We start from the raw sequence: 26,411 nt of genomic DNA, 5'->3' as shown, positions 1-26,411 counted from the left end.
AAGCTTCACCATTTAAAAGATAGACCAGGATAAAAATTTAGGGGCGATCAATATGTTTGATGACAAGGAAACGCTATAGCACTTTTCTTCCACAAGTAAGCTTATTCCAATTCTCATTCTATTTCAATTTTCATTCACTTCCCAGTTTGATTAAATTGTTTTTCACTCCCCACTCTATCCCAATTCTGATTGTATACAAATTTTGATTCTACTGCAGTTCTGGTTCACTTTTGGTTTCGATTTTCTTCCTATTCGACATAGATACCTTCTCGCTTATTCTGTTAATTTTTTCTGTGTAATTCTTAGCACGACGTCTGCCTCCTTTCCCTGACAAGTTGATAGGAGGAGGGCAAGTGGAGAGAGAAAAAGGGTAAGGTTCGCAAGTGGAGAGGGGGAAGTACCCATGAACCCCATCTGCCACCTTCGATCTGACACTGTTGGCGTGTGGAGGCTTCGCCAAAACGCCGATACCTCCGCCGCCTCGACACCGGACACTTTACGCCTTCATGACACTCCTAATTCTATTGCCATGGTGTGCTATTTCGTTAAATAGATAATCGTTAAGAATACACATCTAAAAAAACTGTCCGCACTGTGGGTAAAGACAGATCTGAAGTAGAGGTTATAATCTTTCCACTGCAGCTGGAGTAATATTGTTAAGGACCACTTAAAAAGAGATTGATTTAACGGATACTTTATTTCGCCTTTCCTTTACAGTGACAGTAGGATGCAAGAATTGCATATAAACATCGTTATATAGACATTAATACAGTATTTACTTTTTTTATTAGCACACATGAATCTTTATGCGATTACTTGCTTATACTAATCCACTGAAATCAGTTCGATAAACCTATTCGGTCGCCTATAAAGTAGGGATATAACCTAGCCGGTGTTGGTGCCGTTATCATTAATAGTCATGAGGTCAGGAGTTTTCCTGTGCGTTCAGTAGAGCAGTTGTTTAATATTCACTAATCAGGAGATAAACAGCCTATAAAGAACGACATTAATATCTGCTGTGCCTTCAACGTGCTTGCGGATTAACGATTATACCTGAGGTAGTTGAATATTAGCAACACTTAATAGAGAAAAACGCATTTTTCTGTCCTTCAGCAAAAAATGAATGGTGTTTTTGTATCCGGAGAGAATAACGAAGAAAAGAAAATCCTAGTTTTGTTTTCCCCTGGAACGAAAAGATCCATAAAAGAATGAGCAAAGCAGCGTTTTACATGCCGACTGTACAGGATGACGGCTATCAAACCAAGCGGATATAACTGATGCCTTGCGCCTCAAATCAAACAGAGGCTCAGAATTGATTCGTCCCCATCACGACTGCACAAGAAGGTTCATAAAATTTGCCCTTGTGATCCACCACCCCGAGACCACATGTCTGCAATCGTTTGCGTCTCGATCGCAGAAAGATAGAGGGAATGTTTTTACGGATCAAAGAGCACAGCCGCAGGAAATTGTACTTCCATCCCAGCTCTCTATTTTTCCAGGAGTTTTCGTGCGGAAGCATCTTTGAATCGCAAACTCCTCAGGATGAGAGCTGTGTTGCGCTGAATTGCCATGACTTGCTATCAGAGCTCACAGAATGCATGTCCATGCACCCGTAATAAAAGAAACTAAAAAGGAATGAGAAGCCAAGCTAAGAACAAAAAAAAATAACTTGCGAATCGTCTAAACATATTTGTTCGTAATGCCACCAACGCTAACCCTACGGTAATGACGGGAGCGAAGAAGCTGCAACGACCACGGAAAAAGAAAATAATCACAAAAGCGAGGGGAGGCCGGGGGGGGGGGGGGGGTGAGGATGCTGGAGCACGAACTGATGGGGCAGGAAGCAAGGCTCACGAAGGCGGAAGTCTGGGCTTAAGGGGATGTGATTTATGAGATTTCTCTCAGACAGAAATCCAAAGAAAGAAGTGAGCAGCGAAAAGTAATCGGGCGAACGTTCTACCGGCGCTCAAGGAGAAATGCTTGAGCGCAGTTCACGTGCGATGGTGTAATGCAACGTGCTCAGATACCCGGACGCAGAATGGGCTGCTTCTTCACGGTGAGCCCGGGAATCGACCTGCCTCGGAAATTCAGCAAAGCTTTCACAAAAAAGAGAAAGCAGCAGGAAAGAAAATGTGCATCAGGATATGGAAAATGATACTGGTTGGCAATTTCACCCGACGATAGTTGATGTAGTAGGATAGCCTGTTGTTCCCCTCTGGTTGTCTGTTGACGCAGAAGAAACTCTTTTGTTGTTGAGACCCACGCCACAACTTGATTTCTCTTCTGCTTTAGTTTTACAATGGGCTCTTTACGCTGTCGGACGTGCTTTTCGAAGGAATGGCTGCCACCGTAAGTTCAGTTCACCATCTGTTGAGTGAAAACGAATGATGATTGCTGGTGAAAGGAAGGCTTTCCTTGCTTCTTCGACGTGCTCACAACCTTTTCTTCCCGCATGACCATACCGCGCGAGGTACTTTTCAAAACATGTCCATGTCGTTTAGAAGCACTCATTGTACTCGACCTCCCCTTTCTAGATCGGTCGGGGCGCAATCGGCTGCGGACATTGGGCTCCATTGTGAGAAAAATATAAGCCGGCGTGCCATGAAGTGTACCTACGTTTACAACCCACGTCGACTCAAAGCTGGTGATGGACCTTGTTCCTTTGCGTGTGTAGTCACTAGAGCCTCAGCTGTCTCTGCTCATTCACATTATTCAAAAACCATGTGCAGAATAACTGGCTGTGCGATGCATCACAGGGCCATGCTTTTTCATCAACTTTAGATAAGCACCATCTGGCATATAATGAGCTGAGTGATACACTCACGGTCTTTCTGTACTAATCACTGTTAACTATTAAGTCATCTATTGGTATCCATGCCATTTCAACATTTTTCTGCCATGCCGAAAAGGAAGAAAAAATGAGGCCCAACGAGCGTTAATATTTTACCCTGTACACAACTATGACATTGCAGTTCATCCGTGCAAGCTTTAATTGATCTGACCCCCCCCATTGCCCATCATTCCAAAGATTAACTAAACATCCAACATTCTTCGTATCAGTTGACAGATATATATTAATAGGCCAAGTGGCTAAAGGGTTAAGGGCACAAAAATATGAGCACGCAATCCCACCTTTCATAAAACGATGTCGGTTGATAACAAGAATAAAACACAATTGGAAAAAAGAAGGTTCTTCTCTTCATAACTTTTGGACAGTCAATAATTCCTCTCTGCAAAGTTTCTCATAAAGTAAGCGATCTCGACCGTCGGCTTTTTAGTCTGTTCTGGTGTCGTCTCCAGATATATTCTTTCAGTCTTGGTATTCATATTACCTTGTACTCCACTTCATACATAGAAGGCAATGCTGCCAAAGCTAGCGCGCCTATTCACGCAAGCAATGTCCGCGCCCGAAAAGTAGTTCGCCATACAACCAAATTGAACACACGTTTAGGTTTAGGTTTAGGTTTATTGAGGTTTAACGTCCCAAAGCGACTGAGGCTATGAGAGACGCCGTAGTGAAGGGCTCCGGAAATTTCGACCACCTGGGGTTCTTTAACGTGCACTGACATCGCACAGCACACGCGCCTCTAGAATTTCACCTTCAAGAAATTGAGCCGCCGCGGCCGGGATCGAACCCGCGTCTTTCGGGTCAGCAGCCGAGCGCCGTAGCCACTGAGCCACCGCGGCGGGTCAAATTGAACACAGACGTATTTCGTTTCGACCGATATCAAGTACCGTGACTGGCAACCTCCTGCACTGCGTTTCAACTCTCGCCATATTCTCGTCCTGTGACTCTATGAGACTTCGAGATGTAAGAATGTCTTGTGGCGGTATGATACATGGGCGAGGTCCTTGCCCTGTAGTGGGCGTAGTCAGGCTGCTGCTTCTGCTGATTATGATGATACGCAGCTGGTAGGGCAAATAACTCTGACTTCATCCGCGCCTAATAAACAGTCCGCACTCAGTGTAAAACCTAGCCAGAGAGTCCGAAACATGAGCACCTCTCACCTTCGACCGTGAATCTCAATGATAACTCTTATGTTTTATGACAATCTTCGTTTTCGTCGAAACGAATGATACGTGGCGGAGTAATATGTTTCGGCGGGCGCACTTCTTTTGCAGCCTGTGGTGCGTTTCCTGCTATGTATGAAACTATGTATAGTACTCAAATCTCAGAAACAGATACGTAAAGTTGTGACTACGGTAAGGGTAAGCCTTCTGTGATAACTGGTTTGGGTTATTGGGGTTTAACGTCCCGAAGCAACTCAGGCTATGAGGGACGCCGTAGTGAAGGGCTCCGGAAATTTCGATCACCTGGGGTTCTTTAACGTGCACTGACATCGCACAGCACACGGGCCTCCAGAATTTTGCCTTCATCGAAATTCAGCTGCAGCGGCTTCTGTGATAATTTTCCTGAAGAATAATGTTAGAGTGCATAAGGAACTTTCGTACCATGCTTGATGCTACTAGAAGCACTCGACGCAGAGCAAGAGGAAAGGAAGTGCTTCTATTCAAAACGAAGATGCATACGAGTCCGGGGAGGTATTTCAAAGGCCAAAATTTACCGTTGCGACGCACTCCTTGGTAGTTTTTAATAGCGACTATGCTCTTAATCGCCAAGGCAATTCATATCCGCAAGCATTAATGGAGCCACTCAAATTGAGAGGTTCCTAAGTGGCGTTTAATGCGGAGAAAATTATTCGCAATTGCATGGCACGTAATGACCTATGTTAATTCGATTCATCTTCTTAAATTTCCATCGTGTTCCATTTCATAATGTTTACCCCTCTTTTCCAAAGTCCACAGTCAGCACGTCAGTGAAGGCACTTGCACGCCTTAAAGAAAACTCAAAACATCGCCCACAACCAGGAACGGGATGCGAATGACGTCAGTCTAGAAGGTGTGAATAGGACCCGTCGAAGGTGGATTCGAAAACGAGCTTATTGCACGTAACCGGGGGAGTATCTGATTCGTACGGTGTAACACGATCACCAGCAGCTCGCACGTCGTCGAGACGGACGGCGTCAGTGCGCGGAGGCAAACGTACCTACCGCTACACGTGCGCGCGCTTCCTGAGGGTCCTGTGACCGACCAGCCGGAGCTGGGGTGGCTATCCATCTATAGGACCGGTTAGGAAAGCTCGATTCCGGTCGATTCGCGATCTCTCGATTTCCTCTCGTTTTTTTTTTCCCTTTATCTTTTCCTTCTACGTAGCGACCCAACAGCGCCCGTTTCGCTAGGACTACGCGAGCCAGAGTCAGGCATCATTTATCAGAGCCGTCTTTTCTTCCCTCTCCGTTGTTCCCACTCGCCGCGTCAATTACCTCGGCCGGCGATCTACGAATTCGTTGCAGCCCCGGCAGCGGCAGCAGGAGCAGCCATCTTGATCATCGTCAACTGATCCCCGCCTTCCCTTCGTACCCCTTTTCCTATGCTCCATTACGTCCTTCTTTGCTACGCCCGCCTCCCTGCCTATCAGCTGTCTCCGTCTGCATTATATAACGCGACTTGCTATCCATTTCCGTTTCATAAACATCATATACGAGAACCGCTCGATTCGGCGTCTCTGGTTTCTGTTCTCGGCGTTTTGCGAAATTCGCAGCGAGGCGGACGTTACGAAAGGGGGCGTTTATTTCAGCAACACCGATCGAATTCCGTCGGCTTGTATGATCGTATACGCAGGTTTGATTTATACTCTCACACGTGCTCAGTATAACCTGTTGTAGCAGCGTCCCTCAGCTTCTTTTTTCGGGAGCCCGATTGTGCCTCTGATGACCTTTATAAAAAACCGTCGCACTCGTACTGAAGCAAGAACCACGCTGGGAAACGCTTTCAAGGTATCTGATAAGTGTAATCAGCACGAAGACGCAAATAGGGTATGTCCTTCAGCCTCTAAAAACTAAACTGGCTTCATATATTTTGAAAGTCGCCTCGATAACTCCTCCAGCTAAGTAGTTCTCTTCCTTTTCACTACGAGAAGCAGAGTTCATACTCGACGCATCAGCTTCCCAGAGTGCGCTCGGTAAACTGCTGTACGCCAGTGTTGTAAAAAAAAAAAGTTTCTAAATAAACTCCGCGCCCCGCCGTGGTGGCTCAGCGAATACGGCGCTCGGCTGTTGACCCCAAAGACGCGGGTTCGATCCCGGCCGCCGTTGTCGAATTTCGATGGAGGCGAAATTCTAGAGGCCCGTGTGCTGTGCGATGTAAGCGCACGTTAAAGGTCCCCGTATGGTCGAAATTTCCGGAGCTCTTCACTACGGCGCCCTTCATAGACTGAGTCGCTTTGGGACGTTAAACTCCAATAAAAAAATGAATGAAAACTCCGCATTCTCGCGACTACTGGTTACTTTGCTTCGTTGCGCACAGACGTAAGATAAAAAAAAAGAAGCGCCAGGCTTTTATAGCGATAATCTTTATCCGTTTCTTGCTTCTAGAAACGTGATTTTCCGTACAGACTATAAAGCGTTACTCGAAAAATAAAGCACCCGTTTATCTTTTTGGTTTATGGCTTATGGTGTTTACTGTACCAAAGCGACTCAGGCTATAAGCGACATCGCTATGAGCGACAACAACCTGACATTCTTTAGCATATAATGACGTCACAGAGTGCATGGCTCTGTAGCGTTTCACCTCCATCGAAATGCTGCTGTCGTCGCCGGAATCGAACCCGCGTCTTACGACTCAGCAGCCGAGCACCATCATTCCTGAGCCATCGCGGCAGTTTGCGTGCTCTGTAGAGCTAGACCAGGGTTTATTTTTCACTAAAGAGAGCCTCGCCGCTTTACTCTTCGGTTAGTACGATTGCTAGCTGAGCGGTGCCTTTCTCAATTGCTTTCCTGATTAGCTAACTTTTGTCATTTATATCGAACGGCAACAGGCCAATCACTTTACAATCTTAGTAAAATTCTGTGTAGAAAAAAGGGAAAGAGAGAAAGATGAACGGAACGGCAAGGAGGTTAACTAGGCGAGCTGGATGGGAAGGGCGACCAAGAACCAGAGCGAAATGCCAAAGTAATATGAGAAGTTATGATAATAATAATTAACCGCTGCCAGGGTCTCCAAGAAATGAATTTCCTCTGAACTATCTACACCTTATTATAAACCGTCTTACACGCCATGCTCCCTACGATCGGATGACCTAAACAGAATTCAAACAACTGGTATTCTCATCCGTAGAGCCGTGAAATGGCCGCCGGAATACTTTTCTACTGAGAAACCGGCAGAGAAACCGGCGACACGAACGCGCAATATTTAACATAGCGCGAATGCAAGACAAGAAAGCAGTTTTTTTAGTGACACGGGGCCTCCAACTCGACGGCGAAAAGTGAAGATATTCAACATACATTCACGGAACCATACACATACTCAACTTCATGCGGCATTTGTTGAACGTGAGATGTCTGTAGACAAACCCCTTGCACACTCTCGCATTCAGTCGTGCCCGTTTTAATACCGCAGCAGATTTGGCGTCCAGATTTAAGAATCTCTTCGCCTTCTGCCAGGCGCCGGATTCGCCTCTGAGCCGCTTCAACATACCTCATTACGTCGCCTAACTACAACGGTACCCCAATGGCAGCGGAATCATTAAACGTATTCGTGTACTAGATGGTGAAATGAACAGTGCACAGCATACGCACGAGCACACGCTAAAGACAGTGGTGGTTTGTCACCGTCCTGGCAGCCATATTGGATTTTGGTGCGTGCCACCTACAGGCCCTGGAATTTGCGAATGACAGCGACAACAGTTGAAGGGGGTGGGAAGTGTGACGCACTCGCGGCAGTCCCATTACGCACTGGAAATAGCACAGGCGCTAAAGTGCGCCATATCTGTAAAAACACGAAAAAGATCCAGATCATTCGATAACCACCATCAGGACTTGCAAACATCCTGTCGCAACCACACACAGGCCCGTATCTCCCCTGTTACGCATAGCATCCTACATGGCGTCCGTAACATCCCAAAGAATCCGCATCGTCTGGACACCTGCACAAGTGTGTTTGCCTGCCAACGAACGCGTTCATGCTACAGTCCGTGGACGTATCCTTAGGACGCTAGTGGAAGGCCATCCAAACCAGAAGAAGTGGAGGCCATTCAACTTGCCTGTTCGCACGTGCTCCAACATTACCGACTCTCCCGCTGAACATACTCGCCGCCTAACAAAATTCTCCTTCGAGGAGAGGCGGCCTTCTAATTGCTAATCCGAAAATTCTCTTAGACGACATCCTCAGTGGATGGTGTTAATGCGTTTGCAGCAGGAAATTGTATCTTTCTTTATTTGCTGATGAAGCAGGCACTGCCGATGACGTCATGAGGTCACATTGGTTTTTTTGTTCTGTTTCTCCTGGACGGTCACTCAACGCAGGATTTTGACAGAACCGGAACCAGTACTGCTCCGCAGTTCTGTTACACTACAACGTATGATCGCAAGTGCATTTTTTTGGCGCGTGGCTACACGCATGATAGAGGGCCAGAGAACTCAGAATAGGTTGTACCGTTTGAGCACATATGCCCACATTGTTTTTGATGACGTAGCGATCGTCTGCAAACCAATTTTCTTATGATAATCTTTACAAAAGAGACGGGGTTAGCTTGGTAAGCTATGCTCTGGAGGCGAGCTTTCTTGGGAAGCCAGAGAAGTTTGCCCTTTGAATAGGAGCAAGCACGGACTCCACGCTGCCAATTATGTCCCTGTTCAATATTTACAGCGACTTAAACAAATTGCCTTGCAAAACAGTCTGGCCAAACCACTCCAAAGTGCATCGAAGAACACATCGGAAGTGCCCGGCAGGTACCATTCGTCTGCTCGTTGTGACAGCCACCATGGCGGTTCTTAAAAATCGCATTTTAATATCCCTCCGTGCGCGCGCTGTTACCGCAGATGCCTTTACGACCACCGACATCACCCTTTTTATTATTATATATAATTAGTGCCTTGTGTGGCAATGTTTGGTCTGCCGCGCAAGGTCACAGTGCTTCGGAGGAACGCACGCTAGTGTGACGTATTTCTTCTAACCGTGTTTTACGGCGAGCCTGTCAGCAATGGCATGGGAAGCTCCTAAAATTACATTCGGCGTGTTTAGTTAGTGAAACTTTCACGTCTAATCGAATAAGAATGAGTGCTTAGAACTCGCATGAGATTGGATCAAATATTAACCAAATATTTTTCTCAAAAAAGTAAAATAAAAGGTCTACGCAAGAGAAAAAGTGAGAATCAAAAATAAATTAAAGTGTACTAAGCTAGAAAGGTCTGAAACAAGCATGGAGTGAAATACGGAATCGAACTTTGTCTTTATAGTCTCAGCAGCAATGTGACGAGAAATAACGCGTTGCTGCTTGTGTAAGGAAAGTTTGATTAAGTAAAAGTGCACTACAGCTATTTAGTGAGTCCTTTATTGTTTTCTAGTATGTCTTACCCTTTCCTCCTCTTTTCTGCACCGAGAGGGGGCTCAAATTGTCGCAGAAGAATGGTATGCGAAACAATGGAAGACCACACAGTCACCTGTCAACTTCGCGGCAATACTCGGCATAATTTTTTACATTTTCCCCGTCAGGCTATCATTTGGTTTCACAAGAGGAAAATGAAAACGGCGGCGCTTTATTTTCATTGTAGAAGCTAGGATATCCAATGCTGTCGGCCTCACAGTGCTTCGCTTGCCCCCGTCAGTGGCTTCCGAGGCGTCAATAGCTGACGTGTTCAGTTCACCAAAGCGTTGCACATCCTTCGTCGGCATAAATTTCTTCTCCGCTCTGATAAATGATCATCTCCTTCACCCTTCGCTTAGGGCAGAGTACTGCCAAACTTAATCATGAACACTACAAAGAGGTAATTGTCGAATGGTTGCAGGACCACCACAAGCAATGAAAGTACCCTTTAAGGATACGACCAGAAAACTAAGAAAGGATATAGCGCAGCAATGCGGCCTAATTCTTTTTTTTTATTTGTTCGTCACATCACCTTCAAGGCTCAAAGTTATTAAAAAGAAGAGTGAATAACTTTTCTATGTTTTTGTGGTCAAACATGCGACAGAAAGACTAAGCAGGTGTAAATCTTTGGTGGAAATACCGGCAAAAGCAGCACTGAGAAAAGGCAAAGGATTGCATGTATGACGACGTTTAGAAAAAAGAAACTGACATGGCAGTTTTAGGGGCATTCCCATGAGATAAAAGTTTATGATGCATTAGTTATCTTTCCCCCTTGATATCTAGCTTCCAAGAGACTATGAATTGCGAAGTGCAGTTTCTGCACGAACATACGACATAGTGAGGAAACTGTAACTTGTCAGTTATCAGCCATCGCCTAAAAATCGAAAAAAAAAATCATTTTTCTTCTCCTCTCAAGATTAGCATGCCGTAAACTGCAATACGTGGAACTAGTTTATGCCTATTCAGAACGTTCTTCATTGTTTTCCTATAAACTATCCAATATGCAATCTGCTTGTCAGTCGCTGCACACATTGCACATAGAATGAACACACTTGTTAAAATTGTTGTAGGAGGAAAATGGCGCTCCTAAAGGCTACTTTGTGGTCGTACTTGTATTTCATTCTCAGAATCTTTTTTTCATAATATTCCTGGCGCTCTTGCACTGTACAACCAGACGAATTGATCATATGCTCTAAAGAGCCAGATTAAAGCATAATATTCATGTTGAGTATAATCAGACAGATTTTATTACTCCAGTCCGGCAGTGTTTTCACCAGAGGAGCCCGCATTACTTCACTACGTAATCTTCAGTGCGGGGCATGGGAACTCATGCCGATTTAAAGGAAAATATTCATATATTCATTATTCGTTCCATGGCTTGAGTACAGATATATGTTTATTTATTTCAGGAACATCAGCTTCCCTCGGGTGTTGGCTTTACATTAGCGGTGGATATTTGAGTTTACTGGGACACCATTATTTAATGTCTCTCGCAAAGACCTTTTCTACCATGCTACAGTAAAAAATCACACAGAAAATTGATTCAGTTATGTGTTGGCGATGAGATAACATTATAATGAGTAGATGCTTTTAGCGGAAGTGACGTCACGTCCGGTCTGGTGACGTCGCTTCCCTCTGGCCAATCAACGAATTTAGTTTCGACAAGACGAATTCTTCGCGCTGTGACTACTGAAGTCATAGCAAGAAAATACAGAATATTTTAACTGTGCCTGAATAAATTAATAGAAAAGAGGAACGCAAGAAAGGCAAGCAATGTACAAATTGAAACACTAAATGGGTTCCCCCCACGTAAATGTAACCTCTCAATTTTTCAGCTAATGACGCAATATGTGGCGCAACAGAGAAAATCAAAGTGCGGTCCTACATGTTGCTCTAGAAAGTCCAGAAACTATCATGAAATGTTAGCCTAGAAGCAACAGCCACGGCCACGCAAACTCCGGAACCTTTTATTTCTATTTTTACACAAATAAACAATATTGAATTCATTACCTCAGTCGCTTTGGTTCTAGGTATTGCATCCATTGCCCTGAATCTGTGCTGTCATACAGTATCTCGTTCTTAGACGTCATCTTGGTGGCTGGAACACCGGGCTGACACATTTTCCAGCTTTTTAGTGCTTGGCGCTGCCCCTTCAACTAATGCCGGCATTAATCTCGGCTCAATAAATTATATTTTAAGCACGCATGTGTCGACCACACATTGAATATCTTCCAAAAGGATCGACGGCCGGGTCATTCATCATGGTGGTAGCGGGAAAGCAATCTTTACCTTCAGAGAAAAATTCATCAAGATGGAAAATTTACTGCTTCCCTTTCGTTTCTAGGTCAGAGTTCCAAATTAAAAATCAATTTTTCTATGTCACCACCATAAGCGATAAACCTGTGTGCGCAGAGATCCACCAAGTAGAAGTAGTTCACCAAAGAAGTTGATTTCGAAAATTTCCTACAAGCGCGCAATGGTGCTGCGCGCGCAATCTAATATTCCCGGCACTGCATTCCAGCCGTGTCTTTCGAAAATTTTTGCCACTAATGAGCGTGGCGTTACGCCGCTGAGTTGCCAATTTCGTTTCTTTTCCGAGACGAAGTAAAACGAAGCGATTAGGAGAAGAATATGATGCCCCCGTTTCGGAGAAATAGATGGATAGTATGAAATAACTGAATTCAGTGAAGGGTTGTGTTCCGATACAGGGCAAACTTAAGCGATGTAACGATCTACTTATTTCCGAAAGAAAACGTCAGCAATGGTGGCGCATCTCTGCAGAGGCACTTTTGAGACACCGTGCTTACTTTACGCGTGTGTTTTCGACGGCTGTAAGAAAAAAAAATCACTACTGACAAGCACAAAGTAAACGCAAACTGGTCTTTTTGAGACACGTATTTCTGACAACCCTAATTTTTGAATAAGAGAAAGAAGTAAGCTAGAAAGGAAGGCAGGCGGGGAAAAAAGTAGACAGAAACTCGAAAGGAACCAAGAAAGAAAGGAAAAAAGGATGGAAGCAAATGAAGAAAGAGAAAAAGGAAGCAACAAAAGAAAGAAATAAAGGAAGAAAGATTAAAAGAAAGTAGCAACCAAAGAAAAAAACAGAGAAGAGAAGAAGCAAAGAAAGAAAGAAGGAACGAAAGAAAGACAGGAAGACAGAAAGGGGGAAAGAAAGAAAGAAAGAAAGAAAGAAAGAAAGAAGGAAAGGAAGAAAGAAAGAAAGAAAGAAAGAAAGAAAGAGAGAAAGAAAAAAATAAAGGAAGAAAGAATGAAAGAAAGAAAGCAACAAAAGAAAGAAGAAAAGAAAAAGGAAAGAAAGGACGAAAGATAAAAAGACAGGCAGGAAGAACGAAAGAGAGAAAGCGAGAGAGAGAGAGAGAGAGAGAAGAAAGAAGGAAGGAAAGAAGGAAAGAAAGAAAGGAAGAAAGAAGAGAAGAAAGAAGGAAAGAAATAAATAAAGAAAGAAAGAAAGAAAGGAAGAAAGAAGGAAGGAAAGAAAGAGAGAGAAAGTAGGAAAGAAAGGAAGACAGAAGAGAAGAAAGAAAGAAAGAGAGCAAGAAAGAAATAAAGAAAGGAAGAAAGACGGAAAGAAAGAAAGGAAGAAAGAAAGAAAGAAAGAAAGAAAGAAAGAAAGAAAGGAAGAAGGAAGGAAATAAAGAAAGGAAGAAAGAAAGAAAGGAAGAACGAAAGAAAGAAAGAAAGAAAGAAAGAGAGAAAGAAAGAAAGAAAGAAAGAAAGAAAGAAAGAAAGAAAGAAAGAAAGAAAGAAAGAAAGAAAGAAAGAAAGAAAGAAAGAAAGAAAGAAAGAAAGAAAGAAAGAAAGAAAGAAAGGAAGCCAATGACTAATCCTTTCCTTCTCCACAGTGTTAATATGCCTCACTTACGATATATGAGCAGTGACTTTTTGGATATAAGCGTCTTGACGACACCCGTCACCAATGGAAGCTGCCAATACCCAACGATGAAAGGAAACAATGGGAAAAACATTATTACAAAAGACAGCTCCGTTACGCCTCGCGTAAGTGGCACTGCTTACGCGCTCATCCTTTTCCGGGCAGGAAGGGAGAAAGTCGGCTTCACGAACCACGATTTTCGCTCTCTGTAATTAGAGTCGCCAGCATCGTCACTTGAGAGTGTTGTATCAGGCGTTTTCAGGCACCATTTCTCGAATAGCACAAGCATTTTATGGTAATTCATGCTGTGAGGTCTAGAGCGCCCACAGAGCAGTCGTTATAGATCGGAGCCGAGCTCATTAACTTCACGGCCTGTGCTGTTGTAGGGGAAACAATAGGAATGAATATCTGATTGAATGAATGTATGAATAAGTGCATGAAGGTATGTATGTTTACCATTTGCAATCAATTTACAAGGTTGTCTTGCCGCCCAGGTCTGAAGCGAGCAAAGTACCACCCCTGCTTGCAGTCGTTGTGCTCTGGCGAGCTACATTTGGTACACCTGCATGGGGCGGATAGGCTTTGCGCTGGCGTGCTATTTTAAGCACTTCATAAAAACAAAAATATCGATAGTCTTTGTTGTTGCTTGTTCACGATTTGCTGCTGTGGGACCGATCGTTTCGCCACTGCCCGGTTGCACTGGAGCATTTGAAAGACAGTGTTGTTCCGTTGCAACTATGTCACCTGTTCGAACAGCAGAGTATCGGTCCCTCTTTGTAGGATATGTAATTATTGAGCTGCAAGCAAAACTTGCGGAGTTCTGCGCAGGTGCTTTGTTCGCCATCTGAAAAAATACAGCTGCACCCAAAGTGGCCCAGTATAACTCGGCCCGTTTCATAAAAGTGCTGTGCTGCGCAATCTAGACGACCATCCCACGCACCGCAAATTTCCGAGGACTTTCAGCCCCGCCTGAAACCTCACGCTGATTGAGAGGTCCCGTGCAACACGTGGGCTTTCTGACAGCAGCTGAAAAGGCGCGCGCTTACGTTTATGCATAAAGCTTGACACGTTGATATATTGGACTTAGAACCTGATCTCGTAGCCGCAACCTGAGCCCATATTTACGCACGAATAATTGGATCGCGTATTTTTTTCCCTCTTCATTATAAAACTGACGCACAGGAATAGCCTGTGCCTGAAACTTCAAGCGCCTGAAAATTTAATTTGCGATAAATTCCACTTAAGCGCCAACTTTTTCTTCGTGGGAAGAGCTCCTATTCGTTGCACTTATTTCTCTGCTCATAATATCGCAATGTTTTATTTTTCATGTTCTTTCTTTGCAAGCTACAACAGCCGCTTTTGCTGGGTGGAAAGTTCTTGGGTGTAGTTTTCTATCAGCATGGCAGACAGGCAGCACTATCGCCAATGATGAATAAAAATAGCGCGCGAATACCAAAAAAAAAGTTCGACGAATAAAATACGTAAAACACGGCGGAAATTGCAAAGCCTTTTGCAAAGAGGTCAAATGTGGCCCCAATATTCAAAAAGCTCAGCTTTAATGAAGCACAAAAGAGCACGATATAAAAGGAACATATAAAACCCCTCACGAAATTTCACCCCGCTGTTTACCCAAACTCAGACAGAGGCTGAAACTTTTTAACAAGCCTTCTCTGGCCTGTAAGTAGACTTCGAATTTTCTCTTTATAGAAAGAGACTTGCGGGATTTAACATCATGAAGCGACACGTGGGCTACGAGGAACGCTGCAGCAGAGGACATCGAAATGCGGCCGCAGCGGCCACGATTGCATCCGGTTCCTCCAGCTCAGTAGCCGAGCCCTCTAACCACTTAGCCACTGCAGTGGGATTTTTTTTTTTCTTCGTAAGAATATCATTGTCGTCAGGCTCTTGACCGACAACTTAGTTTTCTGTGTGCGCGCATGTACTATCGGGGACAGAAGTGGTACACTCCACGCAATGGGAGCAGTAGCAACGAAAAACTGCGTTGCAACGCCATCTACACACGGCACCTGGGATCGAGACAGCCAATGCGTGACCTTTATTATCAGCAGGCCAGTCACTTGCCTCGTTTCAATATTCCGTGCTTTATCTCGCCAAAATGCCGCAGTTTTCCGTTGTGTCGGCTTCCGCTGCATGGAGTATACCACTTTTGTCCCGATAGTACGCACATGCATGGTTGTGTGCGTGCGCTTTTCTATGCGTGCGTGCGTGCGTGCGTGCGTGCGTGCGTGCGTGAGTGCGCATGCGTGCAGCGCGCGCGACTCTTGTTTTTCCACGCGCGTTCGCGTGGAACTTCTGTTGTCACCCGAACTTGGCTCACTGAGGCACGCTCGGATAGCGAGTGTGAACTCAGCGGGGGCGCTGTGGCGTCCGGACGACGGCTGGCATTGTTGCGGCAACTTGTGCTCTGTTCCCTTGTCAACACTATGCAACGACTTTACATATACGGACACTCATGCTGCCACGCGTACACAGTCTCTCCCTTCGTCGCCTCTTTTCAACTCACGCCTAACCAGCTGCCTCGCGTCTTGTGTGAAACCCGAGCAAGGCGCTGTTCCGATGGTGCCAATGACGCTGGTTCGCTCCGCTCGCCTGCGTCGTCTGGCGCGTTGTGCAACCGCCCGCCGCCTTAGTGCGAGCTTTTCTCGGAATCACAAAGGCACGGCGCGCATAGAACAAGTCCGCCATGCCTCCAAGCCGTGCCGGGCGCTCCAAACGAGCACATACATCCGCCTGCCTACGCGCGCCCCTGCATTGAAATCCTGAGGCGGCTTTGGCGGGTCTCCGTCCCTCCTCAGTGCGTGATGCGTGCCTTTCCTGCTTGTGTCGTGTTCGCGCGCATATTAGGCGTCCACGTTAGGCGCGCCTGCGGGGGCCTTTGTCCCGTGGCGCGAAGGCCAGCTGTTATTCGGGCCTGAGGCTCCGGAAATTGGAGCCGCATTGCCGCGTCTTTTGTTGGCCTGACGCCGCTCGCTCGGTTACGTGTTGAGAACAAGAAACGGGAGCCTGCCTCTTATTGAGTCGCGGGCGCCCGTGAGCAAAGCGCGTGACGTGCACTGTGTGGCGGCGGTTGTTCTAAGGACTCCCACGCACGCGTCACTGCTGCAGTTTTTCCGGCTCAGATGGCTAGAGTTTTAGGAAGGAGAGGATTGGTCGAGACTGTTCAACACTTGCCCTGACTCTTGTCTCCCTGCCTAAACTTGAGAAAGCACGATTTCGATGTGGCTAGCTCATTAGCTTAGGCAGCGATAAGAGAACTTGGAGAGATGGGCATTGTTAGCGTGGGCTGAGGCAGATGATATGCAAATGAGGATACCCTCAAAGTCTCATCGGGAGTTCGTTAACTTATTTGTTTTTCTGGTCTTCGGTGAGAGTTTTTTAATATCCCTGAAGGACTATGCAAGGTTTAGCCTCAAAAGCGCCTCATTTTACGTGGTGTTTAAAGCATGATAGCATTGCTACGCGCGCGTTATTAAGTCAGACAAAACATTTTACCCCGCCAGGTACGTCAACCATTGTGCGTAGCTTGTTCAAGCGTTTAAACAGTCAAAATACATCGTTTTTGCGATATACGACGCACGAAAGTGCTTCTAAATAGGAACTTAATAATATTCAGTCATTTGTTTCCGTACTAAATTACTACCGCAATAAAAATAAAGCATCGCTGCTTATATCGCGTTGTTCAGTGATCCTCTACGCATTTTCTATCCATATATGCGGTCGTTAATCAGGGAATATCTCAGTACAGCAAAATTTACTGTTTCAGAACGTAGATTAAGACAGTTCAGTGGTAACAAAAGCGAACTTCTCACGCGAGGTGTGCGCTGATGTGGCTGACAGAAAGAAGTTTTAAGGAATTCGTATCTCTCCCTGCACTAATCTTCCCAGTGCAGATAAGGTGCGAGCCCTAAAAAATTAATTCGTATTATTTTTTTTACAGCGAGAGCTGTTATAATGAGCCATATTGAATTCTTCTGCATTGCCATGTGCTATAAAGTGTTCGGACAGACTTCCTGAGTGCATTGCTACCGTACGTTACCCATTAATATTCAAGAACGGCTTGACCCTCTTTATGCATTAATGATATATTATGTAAAATGCGCTCACGATGTGTAAGTTGAATCTATGCAGGGCCACTGTTTATTCACTGCTTCTTCGTGTGTCAATATAATACGTTTTTCTTCCATGTTTTAATATTTGCTTGCAGTCCGATGTGTACAATATTATTTAGTTTTGCACTTTTCCACTATGCACCGTTTGTTGTCTGCAAGATATTGTAACTTCTACTCCCACACAACGTTCTATGTGGGGAACCTGTCAGGTACTTGAGTAAATAAACAAATAAATAAATAAATATTTTGCGGATGCGTGCACCGCCACACGACCGAACATGGATTCGCGGATGCGTGACTAGTGCCAGACGCATGACGATGCGCCCGCTGTGATCGTTATGATTTCGTCAGCATCCACAAAGTCTGCTGGTCTTAGGTTTTAGTGCTGGCCTTAAGCACTAGCACAGGAGAGCGAAAAACACGAAAACAGCTTTTGCTGAGCTTAGCAGCGCTTAAACACTCGGGAAATTTGGTTTTCTCTCCAGTGTCCCGACAGAACGATTCTCCTCAGTTACAAGCATGCATCAAGAAAAAAAAAACTATTTTTCACTGCCTACGCGCTCACAGCTGTTTCGACGGGGAGGCTAAAACTTGCTGGACTTTTCTACCTCGACAAAATGATGATTACTGACGACTAGAGAAAGACACCACCAGCAAGACAATTTCGCCGGTTAAAGAAGCCAGGCAGATATTCCAGAGAGAGCTTCCTACACTAAAGAATTCAACAATGTTAAGTGATGTTTTCAATCTGTCCTCAAATTAGGTACTATTGGCCGATGACTCCTCAGTTCACTCGCGATACGCAATCGAAATGCAACCATAACACGACCAAAACTCGCCGACCAGAGGCCATAGTTCCTAAGTATTCATTTAACGAAAATAGAGACGGCTCCTAAGCTCCGACCTAAGGGTATAACGCCACAGCGTAATGGTTTAATTGCCATACATGCAGAAGGTTATTTTCTATATACATAGAACCCTGAGTGTTTTCATACCCCTCCAGGCGAAATGGCGCCGCGGTGGCAGGTGCTCCCAGCGGTGGGCCTTGTGCTGCCCAGGTTGCTCTTCCCGAGCGACCAATACTTAATTTAACTGCCAACTGCTACGGTGGGCAGTTTGCTCACTATCCGGTGGGCAGTTTGCTCACTATCCGGTGGGCAGGTTGTGATGACGTCACAAGGTCACGTGACCTAGGTTGACCACCTGCCTACTAGGTTGCTTCTCTAGGTACCACCTGTCAGAGCCAGGCTCGTCATTTTTCGCTCACAATGCCGGCAACGCCGACGTCGAATTTCCTGGCAGCCGGGCATTTACCGCTATCGCGTTATAATCCTTTTTTTCTTGCCTTTATCACTAGCTGTGGTCGCCTGTGACGTCATGGGTGATACCAGCAAGCAGTAGCGATATTACAGGTTCCGAAAAATCAGAGCCTCTTATAAAAAATATCACTAAATGCGATTTGTTTCTTCGAAAGCCCCAATAAATGGGGCTACCGAGGAGAAACCGGAGCTTAAATTGCATTATCCTTCTATAAAAACCTTATTCCCCGCATTAACCTTAATTTCAAGCGCTACTTGATATTCTCTTTCTCCAGCTAGGGGTAATCATTGCGTGGAAAGTATAGACTTTGAAGTTCCAATGTAGGCATTAATATTCTTAGTTTACCAAAAAAGCTACAAATTTAACTATGTATAAAAGAATCTTTGATTTTCAAGACAGCGGCGGGAATCGGAGGCTTTTAATTAACCCAGTTCATGGAGGAGGTCTTGCGCAAACGCCTCAAGACAGGGACACACTTTGTGAGCCTAATGAAAATTTCAAGTGCTTTTCCACGGAGAATCTCTCCGGTCGATTGAATCCACCGCTCCTAATTTCTTTGGAATTTTCAGAATGCTTTAATTACGGAGCTAAATTTATTATCCAATGCAGTTTAGTTTTCGGTCCCGTTTTTTCATCGTTTCGCGAAGATAAAGCTGGAACAGAAATTGCGGTTTCAGGCATCAGAGCGAACATGAGCAGAATCGGCGGGAGTGAAAGGGAAGCCTAAAATATAAAAAGAAGGTGGTTCGCGGACACGCGAGTTGGATGCTTGTATCAGCAGATATGCGAGTTTGCGGAATCCATTATTAGAATTCCGTCCGAGAGTCTGTCAGGGCATGCGGAGAGGACAATGGCGAAAAGGTCGGGGAGGGCAAATAGTGGCTTCTTTCAAATGAGAAAAGAAGAGGGCGGGAAGGAGAGAGTGGAGAGGGTATTTCTGATGACTGCAAAAAGAATGCTCTCAAGAAAATTCTTATTGCGACCAGCTTTACGATGGTTGCGAAACAATAGGGAGGTTACGGTGAATTGATGCACCCCTTCAGAAGACAGGCGAGCATTTTTAATACAGGGCAAAGAAACGCAATTCTACCTTGTGCCAAGTGTACAAATGATCTCATATATGAGGGAACGGGCTATTGACTGTTGACATCTCGTGAAAGAATACGTGCATCTTTGATCAACGATTTGAAGCCTCAATTCACTTCACAAACGTGATAAGCCGGCACAAGAATATGTCCGCAGTGTGTGTAATTGTTATGCTGAAGAATTAGCACAATTCCAATACTCTTGGTATGTGCGGTGGCGATAGTGTACTGAGTTACCAGTGATCTGCTGGTGCTTGTTTATTAACATCATGAAAAAGTAATGTAATATGGTCCATAATTTCACACCAGCGGCTTCCATTTTCCCAATCATCAACAACGCACCTCAATTGCCACCAGATACAATCAGTGTTAAATACTCTTGGTTTGTGCGGTGGCGATAGTGTATGGAATGACCAATGATCTGCTGGTGTTCGTTTATGAAAATGTTACATGAAAGTGTAATGTAATATAGTTCATAATTTCACACTAGCGGCTTCCATTTTCCCAATCACCAACAACGCACCTGAATTGCCACCAGATACAATCACTGTTAATCATCATTTTCACTTGTGTTGTTGCCATTACTGCCGTCGTTGCACCCCATCGATAGATGGGGTATAGCGCAAGACTCTGTAGTGACTGAAGCACAGTGAGACTAAAGCGTTTGATTTTGTAAGCACTAACTACGTAGCATGAAGGCGACGCTTTCAAAATGCCAGAACTGCTTGCAAGATGTTAATTATGACATTAATGAAAAATAATCTTTCAATAATATAGGCTACTATGCTTGCCATCCTCACCCCGGCACACTGGTGGATGCGTGAAGACCGAGTTCTTTTATCACAGTCACTAAAATTAGCCTGGTAAACAAGAACGCCAACTAGCTCTCCCCTCTCGGTTGAAGTCGGCAGTGCAGGTTTGGTTCCCAGATCCCCTGGAACAACAAGCAGAAATACAAATAACTGTTTTATTTAGTTACAGCAATGCCAGGCTAGTTTGTTGCTTTGCATACTCATGAAACCTTTATGAACTATTCATACTGAATTTCCAGTCAGTGAATAAAGAGCGACAAAGTAACAATGCAACTTTGCATCGAGGTACCCATAATGATGACTGCCTTGGAATTTTGTTATTCTGATTCAGTGGAAACAATGCGCGAGTTAAAGTAAGAAAATCGTTGTGATCATTTGACGCGAAGTCATTTAAAGAGCAAATAACGTAAAACATAAGACGATCAGAAGAAAAGAAACTGTTTTTGTAGCTTAGGCCTAGCTCTATGACGCGTACCATTAGGACAATAAACTAAAAATATTGTCTACCCGATATAACATAACATGACAGAGCGAAATTTCTCACGTCTTAAGTGCATTTATTGTACTATAATTATTTCAACTCAAATGATGCTTTCTGAATATGTATGAGAGATAGTTAACCTTGGCTTTGACTGTTCTTCAACCTCTACTTATCGCGAGAAAAAAAAAATAGCGATTGCATACGTAATGCCAGTTGTCTGTTGATGTTAGCATCACAAGACATATATCTTGTAGCACTAGACAGTTTTAGTTACACGTACGTATAGACTTCACGCATGCAAGCGTGAGAAATGCGCTTGTGGTACGCGCATATCGCCTGTAAAGCTTTTAGTTGCACGTGCGCTGCAAGCGGCTATGTGGACGTATGTGGACTAACCTGTGATTGTTTGCATATGCTTTTCCGCCCCACTTATCGCCAGGTATCGACCCTGTTGTAACCAATAACATCCAAGACGAGTCTTGAAGCCAAACCAGTCGAGCTGTGTTTGCGCGCAAAACGTGTAGTTCTCGCTTGTGCCGACTGAACATCGCAATCCTTCGAAGTGCCCTTTCTGATCCTTATCTGCCGTCAGCGCTGTCTTGAGACGAAATCGATCACCTGCTGATGACAACGGCAAAGTGACAGCTTCTGAAATTCTCTCTGGACAGCACAAGCAGCTCTTCCATGCTGTCGCGCACAGTGCTGGGGCTGAGCTTACTTTTTTTTATCGCCTCCGACAGGCGCACGGCGATTTCCAGTTTACCCAACTGCATGTCGCATGCTGTCGTCGAAAAGGATTGCACTCTCTTACATCGCGCAACAAATCCAAAGCATCGCTTTCCAAAAAACAAAGGCGCCGAGCTGCCCACTCATATCAAAGGTTTTGTTGCCGTCTTGAATTTTGCACTCGCTCTATTTATAGTGATCTCGCGATACTTTTCCCGCGGACCTTTCTACGAACGCAAAGTACGCACAAAAGCTTAAGGATCTCACGTACAGAGGGCAAAACACATGTCTAGAACAACCGAACTGTGTGTCCCACAGCTCTCAAAGCCGCTGCGATCAGGAAGGCAAAAAATTACGGTGAAATCCTATGAGTTCAACTGCACCTGTTCACAACCATATCATTTATAACCAAATATTTTCGCGAGATATTCCGAGTTAAGCCTGAAACACGCCCAGAACGTGTTCTAGGCAAGCGTGTTGCCCTCTGTACGTCCCTGAGACTTACGCAAACCACTTGCGTTCTGCGCATGCTCATTCATCACCCGCAAGATCTCCACGTACGTGCAGACCATTTACGTACGTGTAACTAAAACTGCCTAATGATTTGAACCGTTCGTGACGAAAGGAACGCTTTCCACAAAATAACGAACGGAGGAAAGGCATTCTTTACGCTGTTGTGGCTGTGCTAGTTCACCGGATCTCTCAAAGATAAACGATGTTCTGAAGAACAAATATTACAGAATGCAATATTTGAGTTCGAAGTACTTTTTCGAATCAATAACAAAGATAAGGTCAGTTAAACGTTTACCGACGCCCCACTTGTTCTATTGAACGCAACGTCCATTATCAAATGCGCCGCTCTTGTTTCTACTATGATAGAAACTAAGGCAGAAACTAAGGCAGTCCTGTGGCCGCATACTGCAGCCGCAGGACTCTCAAAAATAGTTTTAGAACTGAGGTTATCCAAAATTCCATTGCACTGGCCACTTCGTTTACTTTCATACTTGAACACAGTTCAGTGATAAAAGACGCATTACATGAGGGGAAAATTTTATTCGTCTTTTGTTTTTGGGTGAGGCCAGCTCGATGCATCTTAGGTAATTCCAAAGTTACGCTAATCAAGCTGACTCGACAAACTTTTATTCAGGAAGAAAAAAATGATTAAACTTTCTTTTATTTGCTAACCAATTCAAGCAGGATTACTCGTAATTACTGAGCTCAACTGCCGGTACGGGAACGTGAAGCATGCGTTCGCAATGGTTACAGATGCAATTCCTTAAATCCGCAGATTGTTCTAAAGCCTTCATACTATATTGACTTCCTTTTCTTCTCAGTGGAAAAAACGTCTCTTACGTGAGCTTCCCTGAGGAAAGGAAATGCCGAACTGCATAGGCGTTCTGTTGTGAGTCTGTCTAATGAGAAGCAGGTCCTCGCGCTGGCGAATTTCACTTGCTAAGCTAAGTAGAAGCATAACCTTTTCTTCAACAGCAGCTTCCTGCATTTGCAACGAATAGATATCATAAACCCATTGCACTCTTCGATGTGCATGCAAGTATTGTTGCTAACCATGCTAAAACCATCAACATTCATAAAGAATGTCTGCAATGACTTGCAGTGTTCTCTGCTTAAATGGTGCTTATGATAGTACAGCCTCATCTCTTGGTTTTGCGAAACCCGTGTATTTGACCTTAGACTGCATTTTGGCTGCACTACAGAGCACATCGCGGGTCTAACACGCCATAGGACGCTTTCTCCAGTAAAGCTCACAAGATATAGGACCTACAGGGTTGTCACGATACCAGACTGTAAATCCGAGACTCCCGACCTGTTTTGCGGACAATTCGTAAATATCCCTGCCGTAGGGCCATAGCCGCAAGAAATACTGGAACAAGCATTGCAAACACGGTACTTTATTGACTTAAAATTCTGGCGAGTTCCAGTGACCTCGCCTGGCACGTGGCTTCCAGACCGACCCACGAATAGACAAGGCCGGTCAGAGCCCATGGCGTGCCCACGACGATTTTAGCGAGCTACGACCGAACCAGAAGATAACCGTGTCACCCAAAGAACCACTTCGTCGCGTGGAGCTCGAACAAGTGCCCGATGCGTGATCCGAGCTGCGCTCGAGATGGCAGGGCTGCTCTTTCTTCGCTTCCATTTTTCGCTTAAAGCATCGGAAGCGATCAGCGTTCGATAATCACGTGCCGCAGTGCCCACGAGAAGCAAAGAGTAAGACACGTTACAAAGTAAAGTCGCCGACAGTAACCGCAAAGTACAGCTTGCGGTGAAGTAAACTCGAGGTCTTATCGCTAGTACCAACAAAAGAAGTCGTGTGCCAGCGACCCGTGCCAGCATTGAGCGTCTTCGGCAGATAGCTCATCAGGCCGCTCCCCCCAAGGGGGGGGGGGGGGGGGAGCAAATCTAGATTTAGGCCAACCGTGGATCGCAAAGTCAATAAGCGCTCCGGGGAGGACAAGTACAGAACACGTCGCTGCAGACGTTGTCCAATCGGTTTCCGATGTGCTCGGCATGGCGCAGTCGAGTGAGCCTGCTCGACCGCCGTTGTGGTGGAGCTGTTGGCAGCCGCCCTCAATCCAAACCGCTGCATCTTCATGTTGAATATTGAACCTACGGAGAAACGTATAGATCGACATTATCTCTTGGCTTATCTCTTTGCGTGACTTTAGATTGGGGCTTACTTCAGTTCGGGCAGCATGGAGATGAAACCTATTGCTTTGTTTTGGAAAACACATCGTCAATGTGCTACAGGTAGAAGAATAAATGTATGTGCATATTATACTACGGAGGGTATATTTGATTTTATGTCGAAAGTGTATAACCAAAGAAAACTGTGTTCCTTTCGATACCGAGAATCTATCACCATCCACTGGAACCAAAAAAAGGGTTAACGAGGCCTGCAAGCATTTTGTTACCTTGCGAAGCTTTAGCTATACTGGAGCCGGTTACATGTAATTTATCTCTTAAGCCTGCAGTTCATCGTTTCGACTCTCTATGTTTCGCGATAATGTTCTTTGTCTTAGCGTTTGCTTTAACGGCCCTAATATTTCAAAACGTATCTGGATAAGTGTGCTCTATTAATCCAATTTTTGTAATAAGTCTTCAAGGATCAATCGCTCGTAGAAATTCACGACGCTTAAGGATCAGTTTTACTTCTTCCTGAAGCTAACTGAATGATTCGCAGTGTCAGTGGACTTCTGTGCAAGAACGTCCGTCAAAATTACGAGTTCTGTTTCGAATGAAAGATGCAATAGTTTACTAAACGCGCAAATACAGTAACAGTGCTCCATTTCAAAAGCAATGTGCGACACATTGAGAGAGTTACCAGAAATCGCGACATGTGGCACTTCGGGAAATAATGAAATATGTATGGGTCTGCGCGCTAAGGGAAGCCCTGAAAACAAAGGAGAGACATTTGTGCTACGGCGCGACGTTTATGTTCTGCTAACATCGCCGAAAGTAACGAATGTACTCCTGTTATCTGGGCACAATCTGGGCACAATGAGCTCGAATTAGCACTAGTGGCTCCTAGTCCCAGCGTAGCGTCCGTAACATCGTTCGTTCAATAAAATAATGAAAGAGAAATTAAAGTTACCGCAACTGTGCTGTAACAAATATTCTGTAAACCAAATGAGAAGCTATAGGAGGCTTCTCCGAAAAAAAGGAATCTCCCAAACCGCGAAAATGCGCAAGAGCATGTGTGAAAGGGCAGCGGGTTACACACATGGCTACTGCATTATAGTTTTCATTTATAACTCACATGCATGCAAAGAAATGTGGAGTTAGGTAGGTGCTTGTGTCAAAAGTGACGTTTCTATTATCGTGATGACTGAGTGTCTGCGGCATTCAACTGCTGAGGAGGGGTCAGCGAGCTGTATTTTCTCCGCGCGGTTGTATATACGCGGAGGCGAAGTGCAAAAACACGTCTGCATCCTGATTTCATTGCAAGTTTACGGAAATGAGCTGGTGGAGATTAGTCAAAAACACTTCTGCTTCCTGATTTCATTGCATGTTTACGGAAATGAGTGGGGTGGAGATTAGTCCGGTGTGATACCACATCGCATCACTTACTGCCCCCCGACCTTCTTCGGAACTTTTATGTCTGTGAAGCTGTTCGGCGAATAACTGCTGAATTCCGGCAGTCTGCTCACGTCTACCCCTTTCTACCCCGCAGTGATCCTGGAGGAGTTCGAGGCGCACGTGCACGACGACTACGTTCCGAGAGGCAACACGGCGCTCTTCCGCTGCCACGTCCCCAGCACACTGCGGCAGTACCTCAGCGTCTCATCGTGGACCACAGAGGACGGCCTCGTCATCGGCCGCCACGAGACTCAGTCACGTGAGCGACACCGTGATCTTACGGTTGCATGTGCAACTTTCTCGGAGAAAGGTTTTGAAACTTAGAACATTGTAAGGCACTCTTATGGAAATATTGAAGGAAATATTGGTACATTCGTCTCATATGTAGAAAAAACCTTTCCTTTGATTCCATCGATCGCGTGGAACAGTTAAGACCGTGTTCT

The 26,411-nt window shown here is 44.9% G+C and overlaps 1 protein-coding gene across 1 annotated transcript in view; it reads left to right on the top strand.

The window, feature by feature from the left end:
- Nucleotides 1-26,411, top strand: part of LOC149371621 (cell adhesion molecule Dscam1-like) — a 398,608-nt gene that overhangs the window by 226,708 nt on the left and 145,489 nt on the right. Inside the window, exon 3 of the mRNA XM_089565877.1 lies at nucleotides 26,063-26,227. Within this exon, the coding sequence (XP_089422003.1) occupies nucleotides 26,063-26,227 (165 nt within the window). The remainder of the gene's footprint in view (nucleotides 1-26,062; nucleotides 26,228-26,411) is intronic.

The sequence above is a fragment of the Amblyomma mixtum genome, chromosome 1, assembly GCF_055824585.1.
Source record: "Amblyomma mixtum isolate Tamu chromosome 1, ASM5582458v1, whole genome shotgun sequence".
Taxonomy (NCBI): domain Eukaryota; kingdom Metazoa; phylum Arthropoda; class Arachnida; order Ixodida; family Ixodidae; genus Amblyomma; species Amblyomma mixtum.
This window is presented reverse-complemented; position numbering and strand designations above follow the sequence as displayed.